The sequence below is a fragment of the Cibotium barometz genome, chromosome 25 (assembly GCF_041138505.1).
Source record: "Cibotium barometz isolate CiBa-2024 chromosome 25, ASM4113850v1, whole genome shotgun sequence".
Classification (NCBI taxonomy): Eukaryota; Viridiplantae; Streptophyta; class Polypodiopsida; order Cyatheales; family Cibotiaceae; genus Cibotium; species Cibotium barometz.
In genome coordinates this window covers 39377595-39398532 of record NC_141070.1, presented here as the reverse complement: position 1 = coordinate 39398532, position 20938 = coordinate 39377595, and the positions used below count along the sequence as shown (strand labels likewise).

At 43.5% G+C, this 20938-nt stretch overlaps 1 protein-coding gene across 1 annotated transcript in view; it reads left to right on the top strand.

The window, feature by feature from the left end:
• LOC147624555 (alpha/beta-Hydrolases superfamily protein) overlaps positions 1–16488 on the top strand; it is a 48533-nt gene extending 32045 nt beyond the window's left edge. The window contains exons 2-8 of the mRNA XM_086819570.1: positions 533–577; positions 705–858; positions 965–1034; positions 1287–1335; positions 1442–1539; positions 14946–15084; positions 15888–16488. Coding sequence (XP_086675696.1) covers positions 533–577; positions 705–858; positions 965–1034; positions 1287–1335; positions 1442–1539; positions 14946–15084; positions 15888–16034 — 702 coding nt within the window. The 3' untranslated portion in view covers positions 16035–16488. The remainder of the gene's footprint in view (positions 1–532; positions 578–704; positions 859–964; positions 1035–1286; positions 1336–1441; positions 1540–14945; positions 15085–15887) is intronic.
• Positions 16489–20938: the final 4450 nt, after the last annotated feature.

Below are 20938 nucleotides of genomic sequence, written 5' to 3'. Positions count from 1 at the left end.
TAGTGGGGATGTCGTAGTCCATACTATGCATAATGGAGTTGATAGTTATAGTCTTGTGGGTTGACTACCATGAGTCTATAACATGCACGTTCCTAAAAGGTGAATTTGGGCCTGTTCCTGGATTCATCTAGGTATATATATACACTCATTCATCCGTAAGTCAGTGTAGGTCTAGCCTGAGGCTTGGGGTGCTTTGGACAAAGCTATGGCTGGGCGGTGTTCTTGCCAGCAACCCCTTCGACTAGTCTTGGTGTTTATATTTGTGCAACATGGTGTTTTGGGGAATTGGATTCCTGATGTCATGCAGGAAAGGAGGAGGTCTATTGCACAAGACATTGGCCAGTAGCATTTGATAGAATGCTGAGTGACAGTAGGCGATAGGTGTCAGAGGGGAGTTGGGTGTCTTAAGTGGTCTGGTTATGCTGTTGGGTAGCCACTTGGACATACTTATTTTTGTCTTAAAAAGATGCATTTATGCTAGACACTTCCCCTGTTTGCTATTGTTCTGATTGCTTGTTTCATAATTTTTCAGGGGGATAGTGATGCTCCTGCATCAGGAGTTGGTGGAACACTTCAGGTAACGATACCTAAAGTTAGAGCAAATACAATTTACATACTAAACTTTTTTTTTGGGGGGGTCTTTCACAACATGGCTGGGCATGTTTTATTTGTGTGATTTCCTTTTATGTTGCCTCCAATAGTAGTCTCATGCAAGGGATGTCGCTCATTTTATCCGACACAAAGTATCAGAGCGGCCTGTCTTGGTCGGGCATTCATTTGGAGGCTTGATTGTTCAACAATATTTGGCCCATGTTGCAGAATGGGATTCGGAATCACTCCCTGCATCTACTGCTGAAGGTATGGATTGAGCCGCCCGAAATCCTTATCAAGAGTGATTATTTTATATGATTTTAAGAGGGAATTTAGGAGGCCATAGTATATCAAGTTTTGAATCCTTTTGCAGGGTGGGAAGAGCCCTACCCAATGTTAGCAGCTGCAATCTTGGCTTGCTCAGTTCCACCAACAGGCAATGGGTAAGATGTAGGGAACAATAGATTTAGCTTTTTTTGTGGCTTTTCTTTTGGAACATTTGTCCTTGTCATATGGAACACCCCAGAGCCTGAGGCTAGACCAACACATAGATTGTGATGAGTTTTGAAGCATGTGACAGCTTACATAGCTATCATAGGTTGAATGCAGATCATCAAGGAAAGTTTTTCAACTTTGTTTTCTATTTCTTTTTTTTGTTGAAACATTATTGTTTACTTCTTTTCATTGCTTGTTAGACCTCTGGTGCAAAGATATCTTATGAGCAAACCAATCGCTTCCATCAAGGTGAGTACTGAAGTTTTGAATTGGAGTATGTAATTCTATTTTTCATACTTAGTTTTGGTTTGGTATGCAATGCTGTGATTTTGACACATATGAGGATTTGTGGTAGGTGACGCTTAGCTTTGCGGTGAAGGCATTTGCTTACAGTCAATCACTTTGCAAGGAGACTTTTTTTTCTAGAGAGATGCCATCATCTCTTGTTCAAGTGTAAGCAATCTTGCCTTTTTGTTTTAATCATCATCTTGAGACAATTGTTTATATTTTAGAGCATTGTAAATTTCAAAGCCTGCTTGCAGTTGTGTGGCTCCTTTGTGTTTGCTTGTCATCTCTGTGATTACAGAACATAATACTCGTATACCTAAGCATTGAGATAGATAGAATGGGTCATAAGAGTCTTCTGAGACCAAATACAGCTGATGAGACCCAGTCGTGCAAGTACATGTCTGTACAAGGAAATGAAAAACTGGAAATCAAGCGATCCTAGCATCAGATTGTGTGGATATCCTGTCCTCTGAGAGTTTTTGCGGAGCTCCATTAGGTAAAGTCCTAGGCAGTGCTAGTCGGGGAAGTAGACAGTCGTCGACAATGGGCCACACTGAGCATTTGCAAACCTAGTACTTGTCCGTCTTGACCTCCGTAGAGCAAAGTCTACAAATCCTGTCCTTGTAAATATGCTTTGCTTTCTCTATCCCCAACTCAAGGTGATGAGATGAGACTTGGATCTGCCCAATTGCGATCTGCATGGCACGTGACATGCATGTATAGATATCCATGGCCTCTGGATGAATCGATGCGCTGTGGTTTGTAAGAAGTGATCTTGGTAGAACTGCACTTCGGTGTTGTGCTAACCATAGAGCGTGAGTATGTAGGTTAAGGAGATCAAAGCGGATGACCTTGTTAACACCTGATGCGTGAGGTGAAGGGAGAAGGCCTCTAGACTGTACTAGAAGGGTGGTAGGTCCTTAGGAAGACCCTGTGGGAGAAATCAGCAGGTAACTCTAGTGCGCCGTGCCCTATCATGCCTTTGCTCTTCCATTTGTTGGGATGACCTCAAAGCTTTCATGTGCATACCTTAATTTGGTGCCACATAGACATATTTATTCCTTGCAGCTGCCTTCTTAGAGGCAAAGTTAGAGGTCATATATGGGCAGTTTGGAGCAGTTTTGACAGCCCTATAGATGCTTAGAGGTACCCAGGACATGCACCAAAGGCTAGGACATATTATGGGCACAATATGACATTTTTGATAACTTTTTACGGCTTGAAAAGGGTTGGCTGACCTGATGTCACATGCAACATGCACTGAGGTGCAACATGACACATTAGCTCATCAATAGTGCTATACTTATATAGAGAATGTAGTACCTTTTTTAGGAATATTTTGTCGTATGACACCGTGACCCCATTGTGAGCCCCAGTTCGGGACACGTTAGGCATGAGCTATGTAGGTCAGTCTCCCAGCCTTAGATGTTAGGGTTAGTCCCTTAACCCACTCGGAGAACAAGCATTTAGGTCATTTGAGGTTAGGCATGGTAAAGTCAGTCCTTTAGGTGCATAACACAAAGCATGTCAAAGCATTTCATAGCATGGATGCATGGGCCACCCATTGGGCAGCCAAGGCAGGTCACATGCCTTAGCATTTGATGCTAGACATTGTATGGCAGCCCATATCCCTATCGGCTTGCATGGAGGGCTGATCACAGGTTTTTCCAGCACTTGTAGCAATCGGCCAGCAACAAATGCCAGTCGGCCAGCATTAAGCGCTAGTCATATAAGCAAATACTCCTGCTTGTAGGGGGGTTGGGGCCCTTGAGTTGGTAAATTGGGATCCTATTTGGTGTCATCTCTGTTGTCTCTCTCTCTCTCTCTCTCTCCAGCTCTATTAAAGTGGATTGCTTCATGCTCACTTCATAGAGGTATAAAGAAGGTCTTGCTGTGTGCGTTACATGATCTAGTGAGTTGCATGTTACATTGGTATCAAAGCTTCTGGTTGTGACCTAGCTTGACTACCTAAGTGTGAGAAAATCCGTGAATGGTACAACTGAGGTGGGGAAAAAAGTTAAAAACCACTTAGCCATTCATCATGTCAGGAGAAGAAGTAATCCAAGAAGGCATCATTATAGAAGAAAGTGTCCACGAAGACACCACTGCGGAAGAAAGTGTCCATGAAGATACCACTGTAGAATAAAGTGTCCCTGAAGACACAAGAAAAAAAGAAATGCTTCCACAAAGCCCAAATATACTCCTTCAAGATCTAATGGAGCAAAACAGGTTACTTAGGCTATAGCTACAGCAAGCAAAAGCAGTAGAAGAAAAAAAAGAAAGCCTAAAGAGCAACCTAACGAGCAACCTAAACAGCAGATTACAGAGTAGGGTCCCCAAAATTCTCAGCACATGCTTCTTCTCATGGAGCAACAAAGAAGACGGGAACTTGATGAGGCACGATAGATAGAGGAAGCCAAATGCAGGGAGACGTTGAAGGCCGACGCGAGGCAAAACACACCAACATAAGCTAGATTGGGAAGCCATGCAACTCCAGCATCAGCAGTTGCTAGCGACCCTACATGCTAGTTTATGGCAAGGCTTCCCAAAATGGCACTTGGTTCTAGTACCTCGTCTGCTCCATCAACCACCATCATACAAGCTCAACCAAATTTCAGTAAGTAACCTTTTGTCCCACATGGGAGTCTTTTGATGTAACCTTTTGGTGCCTATATAAAGGCCAGCTTTCTAATGGAAAAGTGTAACATGCGGAAGCTTGATGAATAGAATCGGTTCTTCAATGGACAGAATTCATCAATCTTTCGTTACGAAGATAATGCACAAGATGGAGAGATATGTGCACACAGAGAGAGAGAGAGAGAGAGAGAGAGAGAGAGAGAGAGAGAGAGAGAGAGAGAGAAATGAAAATGAAATGTTATATTAACGTCTTCAAAAGGCCATAATGACCTATGAGACCAAAAAGTTACATCATGGTGGATCTGATACAATGTCTGGATTAAAAACTAGAAAATGAAAAATAAAGATAATACTAATGGCACCTAGAAAATGAAACTGGAACTGGAAGGTAAACAGAAACCCTTATAGGGTATGAATATAGTGAGGGGGGGGGGGGGGGGGGGTACGCTATGGAGGTGAGTGGAGTACAGTGAGGGGATACAATATCATGTGGGACGGGGGGTAATACTACGGAGGTGCCTCCATCTCATAATATGTGCTGCATCGGACGCTGGCGGATCTCCTCAATTTCCTCTGTGGTCAACACCCTGACTGGGTGTCCTGCATGTCTCGCAAGAATAATCCGAATCCGCCGCTGCAACCTCCGTCTATGCTGGGATGCCCTCCTCCGTAGTCGTGGGCGTTTGGACCACCCAAGCTCAATCGCACGATCAATTAGTGTACCGCTGGTGTGGGCATGTCCTGCTGTTGCTGTGGTCCATCTGGCGCAGTGATGGCTGGACTAAAGAAGTCTGTAATGTGCCTCTGAGTCTGGCTCTCTGTGCGCCTAAGCAGGCTAAGAGAGAGAGTATTGGGTTCCGAATACCTTGTGTAGGGCCCCCATCACGGATGGTGTATTTGCTTTATTAGAATGATGAGAAAATAACGCAAATTGTAGATCTTCTGTGGCTGTAGACTTTCAGCTTGTAGAAGACTTGACTCTTGACCTTCAAGCTTCACCTTGGCTTAGGCTCCCTTTGGTTGTCCCGGACCTCGGAGTTCTTCAGCCCTTTGTGAATTATGAGATGCCAGCCAATGCTTTTACAGTCCTTTTTATGTTGGTCAATGGGTTCCAACACGGGTCGGCCTGTTTATCTATCATCCCATGACCTGAATATTGTTCTTTATTAGGCGCCTCTTCACACCATGATCTGGCTGCCTCTGCTATGCTGGTCAGCCTGCGCATGGCTGCCCAGGCTGCCCGCTGGGCTGGCTGCCCGCTGGGCTGGCCTCCATGGCTGGTTGCCTGGCTGGCCAAGCCCATATGGGCTGGCCGACAGGCTGCCCAGGCCCCAAGGGCTGGCCAACCAAGGCCTAGCCCCTTCTTGGGCTATTGGCCATTGGCCATGGGCCTCTTGGCCCTAAGGGTGGCCCACAAGGCCTACCCTTTCTCTTAGGCAAGGGATACAAACCCCCTTTTGGGGTATCCCAAAGAGCTACCCCTTACTTCTACATGCAACTACATGCTCTAAGACTCAGATGTGTGGTATCTGCGACATCTCGTGCACATTCATGTTTGCCGTCCTCGAAGGACGGCTTGGTGCTCCTTGTTCCAGATTTCTTTGTTCTCTTCTTTGTCGAAGTTTGCCATAGTGGGAATAGTCATGTCCTTTCCGGACCGCAATAAAACCATCCACTATGCGTGTGGGAGACTTCCGTAGGCTAAAAACCAACCTATCCTTAAAGGGACAGGAGTCACACCAAAAGGGGTGGTCCTCTAGAGTCTAGAAAACCAACCACACAAGCGATTTTATTTTTTTGTTTTTCTGGCTAAATCTTCACACTTGAAGAAGACTCTCATACCAATGTAACATGCGGAAGCTTGATGAATAGAATCGGTTCTTCAATGGACAGAATTCAGCAATCTCTCGTGATGAAGATAACGCACAAGCTAGAGAGATATGTGCAAAGAGATAGAGAGAGAGTTTTGGACAGAGTATTGGGTCCCGAATACCTTTTGTAGGGCCCGCACCATGGATGTGTTAGAAGTCAAATCCTGTCTATTTTTATACACCAGGGTTTCTGTTGTGGGTGTGCCCGCCCTGTATAGGTGTTTTATCATTTTTCCTCACACCCCGTATTTTTTCCCCATTTTTCCCCATTTTTCCATGGTGCGGATGGATGCCACATGTTGGCAGGAGCCCCTGGTGCTGGCCGACTGCACCTCATGTGCTCTTGGTGGCTTGCCGACTGCCTATGATGCAGTCGTGGAGGTTTTGATGCTGGCCGACCTGTTTTGTACAGTTGTGGAGATATTTTCTGCTAGCCGACTTGCTTTATGCAGTCGTGGAGAGCCCTCAAGCGCTGGCCGACTGCATCCATGGGGCATATAAATAGGCCCCATGTTCCTCACCATTTTATGATTCAGTTTTGTATGGGATCTTGTGTATAGAGAAGAGTTTACACGCCTATCTCTCAGTGTTTCTTGTGCTGTCTATTTTCTGCACTCTACTTGCTCTTGTGGACCCAAGTTTGGTTATCATTTCCGCTGTGTATTTTGACAGGATGATGTATTTGCTTTATTAGAATGATGAGAAAATAACACAAATCTGTAGATCTTCTGTGGCTGTAGACTTTCAGCCTGACTCTTGACCTTCGAGCTTCACCTTTGCTTAGGCTCCTTTTGGCTGTCGTGGCCCTTGGACTTCTAAAACCCTTTGTGAATTATGAGATGCTAGCCAATGCTTTTATAGTCCATTATATGTTGGTCAGTGGGTTCCAATAGGGGTTGGCCTGTTTATCTATCATCCCACGACATGAATATTGTCTTTTTATTAGGCGCCTCTTCACGCCATGATCTGGCCGCCTCTGTTCAAACTTCAGCCTGCACATAGCTGCCCAGGCTGCCTATGAGGCTGGCGGCTTGCTGGGCTGGCCTCCATGGTTGGTTGGCTGGCTGGCCAAGCCCCCATATGGGCTGGTTGACCAAGGCTAGCCCCTTCTTGGGCTATTGGCCATTGGCCATGGGCCTCTTGGCCCTAAGGGTGGCCCACAAGGCCTACCCCTTCTCTTGGCAAGGGATACAAAGTCCTTTCTGGGGTAGCCCAAAGGGCTTCCCCTTACTTCTACATGCAACTACATGCTCTAAGACTCAGATGCCTGGTATCTAGCTACAAACCAAACACCTTGAACACCTGTCATCATTTTAGAGAGTGACTCACAGTATGGACTTGCACTGCTTCATGTATGGGACTTGCACACTTGACCAAGACCATGTACGGGACTTGTACACCTGACCTTGGATACTCAGAGTGGAATCCTAGTAGACTCGTCCCGGACTGGGGCTCACACCACTCCAAGTCATGCACCTGTTGCATAGATATGTCCACATGGCATCCAAGTGTGGATGCACGTGACAAAAGGTAACTAAGTCTTTTAGTCACTTGCATATGCTCACTTGTGTGCAACTCTTTCTGCATTGCATTCTTGTATACCCTGCGCATATAGGTTGCATACTGAGCCTCTAGCAGTAGTGCTCCATCCATCACACCCCCCCACTAGCTCAGTACTTTTATAGTTTATTTCATGTTCATTTTGTCCTTTTTTTTTTCTGGACATCGAGAAGACATTGACAGTTGTACATTGATTTGTCTCATAGGTCAAGTTCGGCCTCTAGTAGACGTTAATACAGCTTTCTTTCTTTATTTCTTTCTCTCTCGTGTCAATTACATCATCATTAGTATTAATTGTCTTATTAATTCTATTGCTTAATCTTCACTTCCATCCACCTTAGCTTTTATAATCCTAATTTCTAACATAGTATTGGAGCCATGTTCATCTTACTCCTAGCCTTGTAACATTGCAGTGGAAGTATTCATAATTAAGGATCTTGTCACACAAGTCTCACACTGTTTTTTTTAATCTGAGTTTCGCGAGTTTAGTAATCCATTTTTATCACTTCAAACTTTAAGAGATTTAGAGAGAGAGAGAGAGAGATAGAAGTGTACACCAGATTGGGTCCCGAATTACCCACTGAAGGGCTCCCTCCTATTGCTAGGAGTATTTGCTTTTATTACTTTGAAGAGAATGACTTTGGACTGTAGATAAGCCAAACGCAAGATCTCTGAAAGCAAGAGTCGGGCTGAACTGTACACGGCTGTAGAAGCACCAATGATGACTGATCTCAAGCCTATGCACTCTTCCCAATGGAATGTAAATATGAGGCTGAGATATGTGTTGTTTGGGACTGTGTCTAGGTTGTGTATGAATGCTGTAAATGAATGAATGTGTGTGTTTTACCTTCACCGGATGGTTGTAGCAAAACGATGAAGAGATGAATGCTGAAAACTGTCTGTATGCAAAAAACGCAAGGTTTCCTGAGGGCTGAATGCTGTAGGCTGCTGCGTTTTGCTGATGGAGGGCTGGATGCTCCAACGATGATGCTCCTAGGCCTGAAGGATGGATCGCTTGTTGAAAATGCTGAAGAATGCTAAGGTGTATGGCCTGTAGGCTGAATCGTTGATGCGCCTATTGCTGATTGCTGAGATGCTTGATGTATGAATGCAAGATGCTATTTATATGGGTGCCGAGGGCTGGTCGGTTGGCTGCAGGAGGGCTGGCCGACTGGTTCCCTAATGCTACACGACTGAATATTATGTATAAAATAGGTTATTGATTGTATTAAATGCTGGTAAATACTAAATAAATACTATAAAATATGGAAAAATTACGAGGTAAAGTTTTGAGGCTTCTGCAATGGTCTAGATGGCTTAAATGCATATGGGATGAATGCTATGCAAAAATGCACACGTCTGATGCAAACTATAAGTCTTCTATAACGTCTATATGCATGAATGATTCTCTCCAAGTGGGTTAAGGGACTTTAATTGACCGACTTACGGACTAAGGCTGAGGAATGACCTACATAGCTCGTGCTTGACATATCCTGAAGTGAGGATTACAATGGGTTATAGCGTACGAAAAATATCAAATCCTAAAGGGTTCTAATACTGTACAATGTTGCATTGATGATGAGCTTGTTAGAAGTCATCTCCTGTCTATACATATACACCAGGGCCTCTGTTGTGGGTGTGCCCGCCCTTATTAGGTGTTTTCTCATTTTTCTCCACTCTCCATATTTTTTTTTTCTCATTTTTTCCATGGCTTGGGTGGCTGACCTGTGCTCGCAGGATGCTCTAGGTTCAGGCCGACTATCACACGTGTGGATGTGACCTTTGATAGAGGTTGGCCGACTGGCTTATACAAGTCGTGTACCCCACTCATGTTGGCCGACTGGATGACACCAGTCGTGAGGCTGTCGGGTGCCTTCAGCCCTGGCCGACTGGGTATTTGGGGCCATATAAAATGGCCCCATAGCCCCCATGCCATTGTATCATTCATTCGGGATTCTTGTGTATATACAGAGTTCATACCCAGCCACTCTCTTGTCTGCGTTTTTTCTCCTTCTGCTCCCAGTTCAGTTTGTTGCAGGCTGGCGTTTGTCTTCTACGTGGGCCTTTGTTCAGCGTGGAGTCCTGCACATGTTTGCTCTCAGTTGTGTGTCTCATATTCCGTTGCGCATTCCGATATGGTATCAGAGCACAAGGCTGCTTGAAGATCTTGGAGACGTGGAGAGCTTGCAGGACTGTTGAAGTCCTTGAAGACCTTGGAAGAGCTTGCGGGAGACTTGGAGATTCGGGACTATTTGTAATTGGTGCTGATCGAAGGCATCGGTGGACCGTGCGGGACGTGGAGAAGCGAGGAGTAAGCAGTTCAAGCCTTATCTTCATTGTGTTTCCCACCCACCCTCCCTTCAGAAGACCAAGTTCACCCCTCGGAGGAGCAGGACTGTTCGTGTTTTTAGTGCTGTTTGGGGACCCTTGTGGGCCATTCGGGACGTGGCGAAGCAGGGAGCAACAAGTGTAGCTTCGTCTTCAGGTTTTGTTCCCACTCACCCTCCCCATTCACACGACTAAAGTTCACCCCCCGCAATGGCAGATTTACTTGAGATGGCTTAGAAGCATGTGAAGATCCCTACACTCCCCACGTTCCCGGTGGACCGTCAGTTGGACGGGAACAACTACGGCATATGTAAGGTTATGATGGAATCTGTTCTGGAGTCTTACGACCTTGCTGATTTCTGATTTCATCGTTGTTGGGGTTCCATGGCCGGAAGTAGAGGAAGGGGAGTTACCATCGATCTGAAAGGACCGGGAGGCACAGGCACAGGCACAGAGGTGGGATCGTGTCAACGCCAGGGTCCGTTCGTTATCTTCCTCAACTGCACACTGCAGGTAATCAATCATGTAAAGCATATGACGCTGGCCAGAGGTATATGGTAGCATTTGGCTTCTCTTTACAACAAGGTGTCGCCCATGAAGAGGATTTCCTTGGAAGTACAGATGCGGGCTATGAGCCACGCAAAGTCGTTGACAATGCGGGAGCATATTAACAAGCTGCCTGCTCTTCAGCAGGAAGTTCTTCAAGCTGGGAAGGAGATATCGCCAGAGGACATGGCCATAACGTTGCTGTCGCATTTGCCCTCTCAGTTTTTAGCATTTTACTCGTCTTTGATTACCAGTGGCAGGCTCAGCACCATCACGTGGGAGGAGCTTGTGCCCATGGTCTTGGACCAGGAGGAACAATTCACGAACCCTCCTCAGGGTGGAGGTTCGGAGGCCTTAACTGGCCAATAGTCGAAAGGCCGTAACACGGGCAAAGGGAAGGCTTCATTGGAGAAGGCTTCTGAGAAGAAGTCCGTCGCGCTGACAGCGAGAAACTAAAGGCAAAGAGGACCTGTAATGATTGTGGCGAGAAAGGCCACTATTGGAGGCAGTGTCCCAAGCGGAAGACCGAGAAGGGTGAAGATTCCTCAGCAGCAATCATGAAGACTCCGGCTTTTGTGCACTTGGAGGTGATGGACACGGATGTTTCATTTTCTTCAGGCAGGGAGGAGGTTGGAGGATTCTCCGCTACGGATACTCGGGAGTGGATTCTAGACAGTGGTGCTTCCAAGCACATGACTCCTTCCCGTTCAGATTTACAAGATCTTTGCAGGTATTCTGGTCACATTCTTACTGGGGATACATCCACTATCCCAGTTCACAGTGAGGGCAGGTTGGAGATAGTTCCCGATGGCAGAGGGGGGAAGCATTCCTCCCCAGGTGTTGTATGTTCCGTCACTTGGTTTTCATCTGTTGTCGTAGAAAATTTCACACATTCTTCTAACAAATTGGATGAGTACTTCACTACTTTCAAGACAAACACTGCAACAACTATTGAGGCATCATCGATGGTTAAACCTTCAGATTCTTCTACACCGCAACATAGCCAAGTCAATTTCAAGCCCAACATTTAGAAGCAGACAAAGAAGAAGACATTACGAATGATGCTACAACTTGGGATTTAGTATTTAAAGCATGACAACAAGACAATAGAGGAAACTTTTTCAATATTTCTCAATGTGAGCTTCACCACAAGCATAAATGGCCTAACGACGAAGATCTTCAGTAACATTAGAGTGTCTTATTTGGCCGAAGTCTTATTTTAAGTGGGAGGGAATGCCACAATTGTGACTTTATCTCTCTAACTACTCTTGATTAGTCTTCAATCATTGAAAGTACACGAATGAAGGGTTACACCTTGTCACATGGGTCATCACCAAAGGACACGTCTATTCAAAGAGACATCACTACGTCCAAAGGATATAACTATTCATTCAAGAGTGAGACCCTTTCATCAAGGATGTGCCTCTTTATTTGTACCCATTCAAGCTCTATTTAGCAAGGCCTTGTGTCTCAATGCGACAACAACACAGCTTTCCATTCTTTGCCTCATATTTACTCAAGAATATAAGTATTAATCTCTTTAATTATATTTAAGAATATTTAATTAAGCTAAAAGTATCACATGCCCGAAAGCTTTGTGTCATCTTTCAGCCTTAAACACCTTTCTAGAAACATCATGCTGCAAAATGTAAACAGAAGATGGAGAAAAGAGAGAGAGAGAGAGAGAGCTAAGTTTTCAGTATATTCAATATAGTATAAAAAGGATACAATCCTGGCAAGCCATAGGCTGCCCATGAAAAGGTAGCAATACCTAGTCTAAACCCTAGTCTATGACCTAGCACCCAAAAGGTGAGCTATAGCTAACAACGAGCCAAGCGCTTTGCTTATATAAGCCTTTGAAAGAACAATGAAGTGGCTGACTTGCTGTCGGCCAGCTTGCCTGGACATAAAATCACCTCTTGCTGTAGCTGACGCCAGAATAACTTCTCTATTTGCTGGTCGACAGCCACCTGGTCCACTCCACTGCCTTCCAAGCCTATGCTAGCCGTTGTAGCTCCATAATCAAGTCTTTTTCATGTTGCCTCTCCAGCAACTCATGAACATACCGCTGTTGAGAAACAAAGAACCCCCTCTGGGTCAGCCAAATCTCCAATCCCAAAAAGAAATGGAATAAGCCTAAATCCGTCATCTCAAACTCCTTTGACAAGGCAACCTTCGTCATAGCTATGTGCTCCACATGACCGCCAGTGAGAATAAGATCATCCACAAAGGATAATCAAGGTGACCATACTGTGTTCCCGAAAGAGATACAAGTTCGGATTTGCAATTGATCTCTAGAATCCCTTCCATAGAAAGAAGGAATAAATCTTCTGATTCTAAGCCTTGGGAGCCTGCTTAAGACCATACAAGGCCTTTTGTAACCTGTAAACCATCCCCTTTGATCCCGGAACCTCAAAGCTTGGAGGTTGCTCAACATACACCTCCTCTTGCAAGTCGCCATTAAGGAACAGAGATTTTAAAACCATCGACCACCGCTGAGAATAGGCAAGGGCAAGAATTGTCCAAATCGTGGTCATCCTCACTGTCAGTGCAAAGGTGTTCTCATCGTCGATGCTAGGCCGCTGAGCATAGCCCTTAGCCACAAGTTTGGCCTTGTGCTTGTCCACCGACCCATCAGACGTATACTTGGTCTTATAGACCTACTTGACACCAATGACTGACCGTTTTGACAACCTTGAAACCAACTCCCAAGTGTTATTCTTCTCTATGGCTTCAAATTCCACTTGCATGGCTTTCCTACAAGTCTCTCAAGAAAGAGCTTCCTTAATGGAAATGGGCTCTTTGTCCCGAATGATACGAGACATCAAAGCATAGTTCACCTATAAAAGCTCCTCTGATTGACGAATGCAAGAATTGGCCAACATTTGGCAAGCCATCCACCATCTGGTCCCGGAAAGCCCGCTACAGCGTATCTACATTCAAGTGGCCATGACAAAACTGCCACAAATCACCTAGCTGAGGACCGGTAAGAGAGAGTGCTAAGAGTCTCTAAATCCCATTATCCACTCCGCCTTCCCAAACAACCTGGCTTGTTGCTTTGTCCCGGAGAGCAGCAAAATGCTCATCAAACTCCATCCGTATGCCAGTCTTGCAAACCTCATGCACTGACAAAAGATGAAAACCAAGAGATGGGACATAAAGAACTTGGGAGGAATGCTTCCCCTCTCTGTCATCGGGAATGATCTCCAACCTCTCCTCACTATGAATCGGGATAGTGGATGTATCACCAACAAGGATGTGACCTGTTTGCCTGTGAAGATCCTGTAACAACTCTCGGGAAGGAGTCATGTGCTTGGAAGAACCACTATCTAGAATCCACTCCCGAGTATCCCTAATGGTGAGACCAACTGCCTCCCTGTTCAAAGAAGATGGAACTCTGGTGTCCATAATCTCCAAGTGCACAAAAGCTGGAGTCTTCACGGTTACAGCTGAGGAATCTACACCTTTCTCGGTGCTCTGCTGAGGACATTTCCTCCAATAGTGACCCTTCTCGCGACAATGGTTACAGGTCTGCTCTGCCTTCAAGGCATCAGGATCCGAGTCGGGCTCTTGCCCAGAAGACTTCGCTTGTAAAGACTTTGCTTTGCCCTTCTTGTTGTTGCGGCCTTTCGACCGCTGGGAGAAACTCCCCAATCAGCACCAAAAAACAGAAAACCCTCAAGCTCTCATTGTCTCCAAGCTTCAAGCCACTTGGGCTCAGATACCATGATGCACAGCAGAAAAGAGATGAACTGCTGTGAGAAAGAAAAAGCAGAAGTGTAGAGAGAGAGAAGCTGTATAAACTCTGCTATATACACAATATCCGGTACAATACTGATACCAGAATGGTGTGGGGGGCCAAGGTACTATGTATACTATTATGGGCAGCAGGTCGGCCAGTACAGAACAGGCCGACAGCCCATAAATGAGGCCCATGACTGGGAAAATCCAGTCGGCCAGCTCCTGCAACATGTTGGCGAGCACATGATCAAGGCGGTTAGCAAACAGACCATGTCGGCCAGCAGAAGACAGCCCCCCATGACCAGAAAAAACAGGGAAAATATGGAACATGAGGAAAAATGGAGAATACTCCTAACTGGGCAGGCACACCCACAACAGAGGCCCTCACTCCCTACTGAGTAATATGGTACAGACAAGAGATGACTGCTAACAGGATTCACAACACAACACCATCATTAATCTAATCATCATTGAGTTGTGAAACACTCTAAACTTCATCATCTCTTTCTCTCATCGTCTCTGCACACACTCACACCATGGGTGTCTTTCATCCACTAACAGTTGACCCATCTTGAGGTTTCCGTAAGACCTTTTTGGAGATCTGCATTTTCAGTTTTGAGGGCATTCTTAGCTTGATCCAGGTCATTTTTGAGTCTTGAGCTGGCTTTTTAATGTTCCACTTCTAGGGCTGGGGCTGTTTGCACAGATTTTCCCTGTAATGGAGGTTTGAAACAAGAACAACAAATCCATGAAATATTGAGCCATGGAAAAGACTAAAAAAAACACTCAAAAAGAGGCTAATTATCTGTCTGAGAGAGAGAGAGAGAGAGAGAGAGAGAGAGAGAGAGAGAGAGGAAGATTTTGCTATATGCTGGATATTATGTGTAGGTACCAGAAACAACTAGCAAGAAGCTCAAATGTACCGTTGTTTAATCTGCGAGAACTGAGCGCATCACTACCAGTGGGTTGTCCTGCTGGGGATGCACCACCTGTTCTTGTCATTGGAGCGGAAAATGACTTTGTTGTGGTAATTCTCAGATCGTTATATTTTGATTGTTGTGGTTAAGCAAACAAGGAACAAATGCTTATTTGGCCATATGAAAATTGGGGTGCAGTGTGAAAGCTTTCTTATATGCAGCCCTAGAAGGTGTGACTTAGATCTGTTGGTAAGCATTGTAGGGGAGCGACTTTCTTGCGTTCGTGCCCATAATCTTTCCTCTATGGACAGTTTGGTTTAAGGTGTTTTACTGATGAGCATCTTACCAATTGATGGCCTATGTTTTAGGGGTGGCAATCGGCTGTATCACCCACGTGGCTAGCAGCTTTTTGATGTGAAGGGGTAGTTGCTACCCCTCCTTTTGGTCATGGTTATTGATTGTTTGCTTTGAGATTTCTTATTTTCTTTTGTTTATGGTTATTGATTGTTTGCTTTGAGATTTCTCACTTGTGCATAGAGTCAGAGCGGTAATGATTGCTGGAGGTCTAAGTGGCATCCAGACGAGAATCACATGGATTGATTGCAACACAAACCCACCCCCCCCCCCCCCCCTGCGGCAGCCCCGCCGGGGTCCCCCTTTACACTTGGTCTCCCTGTCTGTCTGTGTGCGCGTGAAAATAGATATGTATGTGTTCGTGTGGGTGGGCATGTGCGCACATGTTTATGTGTGTGCCTGTGTCAGATGTTCTGACATAACAAGCATAGAAGGCATCAAGGCCCATGCTAAAACATTATGAGATAATGACTTTTTAAACCTTCTCATTCTGATTGATCTTTTTGGTTGTCTTCAATGACATTAATGTTTGTTGCATTTTATGTTGTAAAAATTGTAGGATATGCAAGGTCTCCATGACACAGCTGCGGTCTACGGAAGCAACCTGGTGGTGCTACCCTCAATCGCACATGACATAATGCTTGATATGGCATGGAAAGATGCAGCTGAGGTGGTGGGCTCTTGGCTGAAAGAAAAAGCACTGTAGATTTGCAAAAAATGATAGATTGAATCTAGGGAGTGTTCTTTACTACATCAGATTTTCTGTTGGTCCATGATAGGCTTCTCTTTATGGTTTTACCCATTGGGTCCTCATGTGTGAGCAGCACCGGAATATACATGATCAAGCATGGACAGTGTGTGATGTATTTTGGCACTTCAATAGAGTGAAAGGGTTTATACACACTGGGCAAAACAAGTGAGAAGCTCACAATTTTGTGGCTACTGTGGAGAGGGAGAGAGCTCGTTTACCATGGGGAGAGGGGGACAGCTTGTCATAGAAGCTTACAGCTCAGGTGACATAATGATGATTTTTCTTTTACTGCATGTTGATAATACAGGCTTCCATCTCTACCACTCTGATAATAACTATGGCCTCCTAATGCTGCCATGCACTTTTGACCTTCTCATCTAATATAAAGGGAGAGTCCTTTATTTAGAAAGAGAGGATTTGAGTTGGCCCTTCTTCATTCAAAGAAATTTGAAAGAAAGTTCTATATTTTGAGTTCAGAAGAGAGAGGGGGAGAGAATCATCTCAGGTTTGATGGGATCAAAATTTGAACCCGATGCAATGTCTACTACCATGGTAGCCCAAAAAAGATATCTAGTTTTTTTGACCTGGACTGAATAATTTTATATAACTTGAATAGGATTGAGCCACCTCAACATTTAAACCTTCTCTTAAAGGTTATTCATGGTGGTTTTATTGAGAGAGGATATCTGAGAAGGCACCCGCCAGGACACATTTTTCAGTCACTACTATAAAAACCTAGCAAGGAAGTAAAGACCAAGGGGAAGAAATCTTGTCCCCACAAAGTTTAGAAAGGTTAACAATGGCAAGATGAGGGAAGCACTACATGGTCCAAGAGAGTAGGAAATGAGCAAGAGAAACTAGAACTAGTTTGGGCGATGAAACATGGTGAAAATGGGCTTGAAGGTGCCATGAGGTGACCTCAAGAGTTGCAATGCAGGTCTTGGATGAAGAATGTGTGCTGGAGAGTTTACAGCACTTTCTGCAGTGTTTTTGGAAACTCCTCAGGATCATCCGTGGTCTCTTTATCTAAGGCACTAACACAGGAGGATCCATAATGCCACAATTCGGGAGTAGATGATAGATCCGAGTGCAAGTAAATGGAGGGGTAGCTGCCACATTATTTGCTTAAATCGGGCCAAGAGATTGAACATTAAGTATATGCCTAAGGTGTCTTTTTATAGCTTGAAAGGGAAAAGTAAGGATGTCAAACTTGTATATATGGGTAGCTTCTTTGCCATATAAAGACAAGCAAAATGATATTTATTACTTCTTAGGAAGACGAAGAACTAATGCGGCACAATTCACTCATAAAAATCTTGGGGCATTCCTTGCATTAGTTTCCATTAGTAGGTACTTTTATAGGTGGTGGGGTTGACCGTGAACTCCACAAGGTTTATTCATAGCTTCAATAAAGATGCCTATCAAGAGGCCATACATTGAAGATTGTTAGCCATAAATAAATGCCCACCAAGCAACTATGCATCTAATGATAGAACTTAATGGTGAAGGATGCTTTGCATGCTGAAATTTGCTACTTGACACAAGTTGCACAAGCATGGAAAGATCAAGGTGACAGAACCTTGTGTGTGTGTGTGTGTGTGAGAGAGAGAGAGAGAGAGAGAGAGAGAGAGAGAGAGAGTATATGCGATATGAAAACATGATGGAAACAAGTGAGGTGCTAAAAAGTTGCACAAGCATGGAAAGATCGAGGTGACAGAAACTTGGTTGTGTGTGTGTGTGTGTGTGAGAGAGAGAGAGAGAGAGAGAGAGAGAGAGAGAAGGTATATACGATATGAAAACATGATGGAAACAAGTGATAGAAACAAGTGAGGTTCTAAAAATGGGCCCTCACATAAGTTCATGGTTGGGCAATAATTAAATATGAGCGTAAGGCGTTTTTTATAGGTTCAATTAAAGTATGGTAAACTTACAACTAGGTCCTAGAAATAAAGTCAAACTTTTATATATGGGTAGTTCCTTTGCCATGGAAAGATGGGCATAGTGATATTTATTACGCCTTTGGAAGATAACATGTCTTCTCTCAAAATGCTAACAGCTTTGTTTAGAATCAAAAGTGTGGTATACTTCAATTGGCTATTGTATGAGTAATGTGAAATGTCCTTGTTTTCAAACATCATTCTCTCTCTCTCTCTTTCTCTCTCTCTCTCTCTCACAACAAAGCAAGTCCTCCCTCCCAAAATAATTATCTTGTTTGTTATTTTTTAAAGTCGAGCATTTGATTTTGGAGCACAAAGCAAGAAAAGGGGAGAGTATAAATTTTGTTCACCTACCTTCTAGAGTGTTGCAAATTTCAATAAGTCACTTTCACCATCTATTTCCTTGCAATGATCATGTTGATTTAATTTCACAACACCATATAAGTGAAGACGATGATGGGGGGGATTTTTCTATGAGATGTTTTGTTGGCTATGAGGTTCAAATGATCTTAGCTCTCTTGTATTATGTTGGGTTTCTTTGTGTATTTCACTTTCTCTCATATACAAAAGTGGCCCGCATTTCATTTATGTGAACATGCTAGATTCATCATAGGGACAGAATTGACAAGGAAAAAACTAAACAATTGCTGATAGAGCATTTCCATTTCGTATTAGCATGCATAGGGACTTAATTTTCATGATTGATTTGAAATAAAGTAACCAATTGCAACTAGAGAATTGTAAAGTTTAGAAATGAGGGAGGCATGAAAATGAAAATTGTCATTGTGTTTCTACAAGACAACTACCATGATAAATGACCTCAAATTTAAACAATCCGAGATGGAAAGCTTTGGACTCAAACTACAAGAAAGTAATGGTACATTCATTTGTGAAAATCAAAATGTCAATAAGAAATGAAAATTCTTAGTGGCATATAAATAAAGAAATTCACACTGAGTCTCCCCTTTCACATATAAAGTCTTATACACCAAACCTTGAGACATGTATCCTCAAGCTATCAAGAAAGGTTTACTTTTGGTACATTGGTTTATGATGATGTTTTGGGATGTCTTAAGGGGTGATGCTGAAGAGAAAATAATGTCAATCACAATTCATTTAGTATGAATACCAACTTCCAAGAAAAATTAAGCACATGCCACTATCAAAGATCTCTAATTTCTATATTTTAAATCATAAAATGTAGAGCAACCTTCAATATATTCTAACTAGTTAATTGAAAAATGCAAAGCAAGCTTTAGCACACGCCAACTTACATCTATCCTACACTAGTAAATTGGAAAATGCAAAGCATGCTTTAGCACATACAAACTTATGCCTACTTTGAACGACTTTTTTTGCAAAATTGACAAATGCTTTGAAGCTCAAACACATGCTAGCTTAGCAACACACACTAAAACTTGAATTGATACATGCTTTGAAGCTCAAACACATGTCAACTTAGCAACACACACTGGAATTTTGAACCCGAATCATAGGACAAGCCAAACATTGGTGACCATTGTAATGTTTTGCAGAAGAAGCACAAGGGCATTTGTGCTTGCTTGTAAGATGGTGGAAAAATAGGAGAAACAATAGGTGCCATAAACAAGGGCTAATAAATACATACTTGATTTTTAGAAAGAGTTGTCAAAGTAAGATGTTGGTAACATGCTAATGACCTAGTCTCACAAATTGCCCCATTTGCATGAAAGGCCAAACATGAGCCACATTTCTCTAATTTTTTCTATAAGCTTGTGGAAGCATATGACCAACACAATTAAAGGCCAAGAAATACTTGCTGAGATTGCCAAAAAGGTGATGGGAAGAGAATGGCAACTCCTTAGTTGACATGCATCCTAGAATTGGCTTGTTTTTATGTATGTAAAATATGGCTTTCCTTGAAAATGCATAAAATCCTCTTAACAAACTTCTGGTTCAAGATGTTATCCATTGTATTAGTTGTTAGATTTGCCAAATGCATGGATGTGCATTATCAAAATTGGGGGGCCTCAAAATTGCTACTTTTGATCAAGCTATTGATAACACCCACATTTAGAATACATAAAAACCAAGGTGTTACTAGCAAGTTCTCTTTCAAAGCTCAAACATACTTTACAAAAATTGCTAGGCCAATAAAAAAATTTGCAACTTGTAATAAATGCGATGCCATCTTGTTGTGACATTACATGCCTACTTCCTCACTAACCCCTTATCTTGTGAGTGATGAATGTAGTCTAGAATATTGTCTTGAACTGGAAGGTTGCTATGGCCTACTTCTCGTCTCGCGGGCACTCTCGGAGTCGGATTTGATTGGGAGGAGAGTGACATAAGTGAGGATGAGACACTAAATTGGGGAGAATTATAATTGGCTTACAAGGCACAAATGTTTCTACATTGAAAAGGGGTCAGAAATGTTTCTACAAGGCACATAGTTTTTTTTGCGGGGGGGGGGGGGGGGGGGGGGAACTTAATGTATGCATATATATATATATATATATATAATTAGAACCATCTCAACATCTTGAGATGTGCCATGTGTCATCTTCAGCATGCACACCATCAATCTCAACGTCTTGAGAGATACCACGTGCCATCTTCAACGATTTCTCTCGATGGGAATCATCTCTTTGTGGCTACATCCCACCTGAGCTAATTCCACTGCATGCTAAATCAAGTGTGGTGCCTACTTCTCATCTCCACTGCATGATAATTCCTCAAGAAATTTTCTCTCGCGCGCAACATCCCATCTCAGATTGGTTTGTAGAATAGTCTATCGTGGGGTTTCCACAGGTTGACAAGACAAGTAATGTCCAAATTGGACTGCTTTGCAAACAATTACTTCTAGTTTGGATGACTAAGTAGCATAATAATCCCACAAAAGGGATGTAGGTAAAGTTGGAATCCCAAAAGGGGTGTGGATAA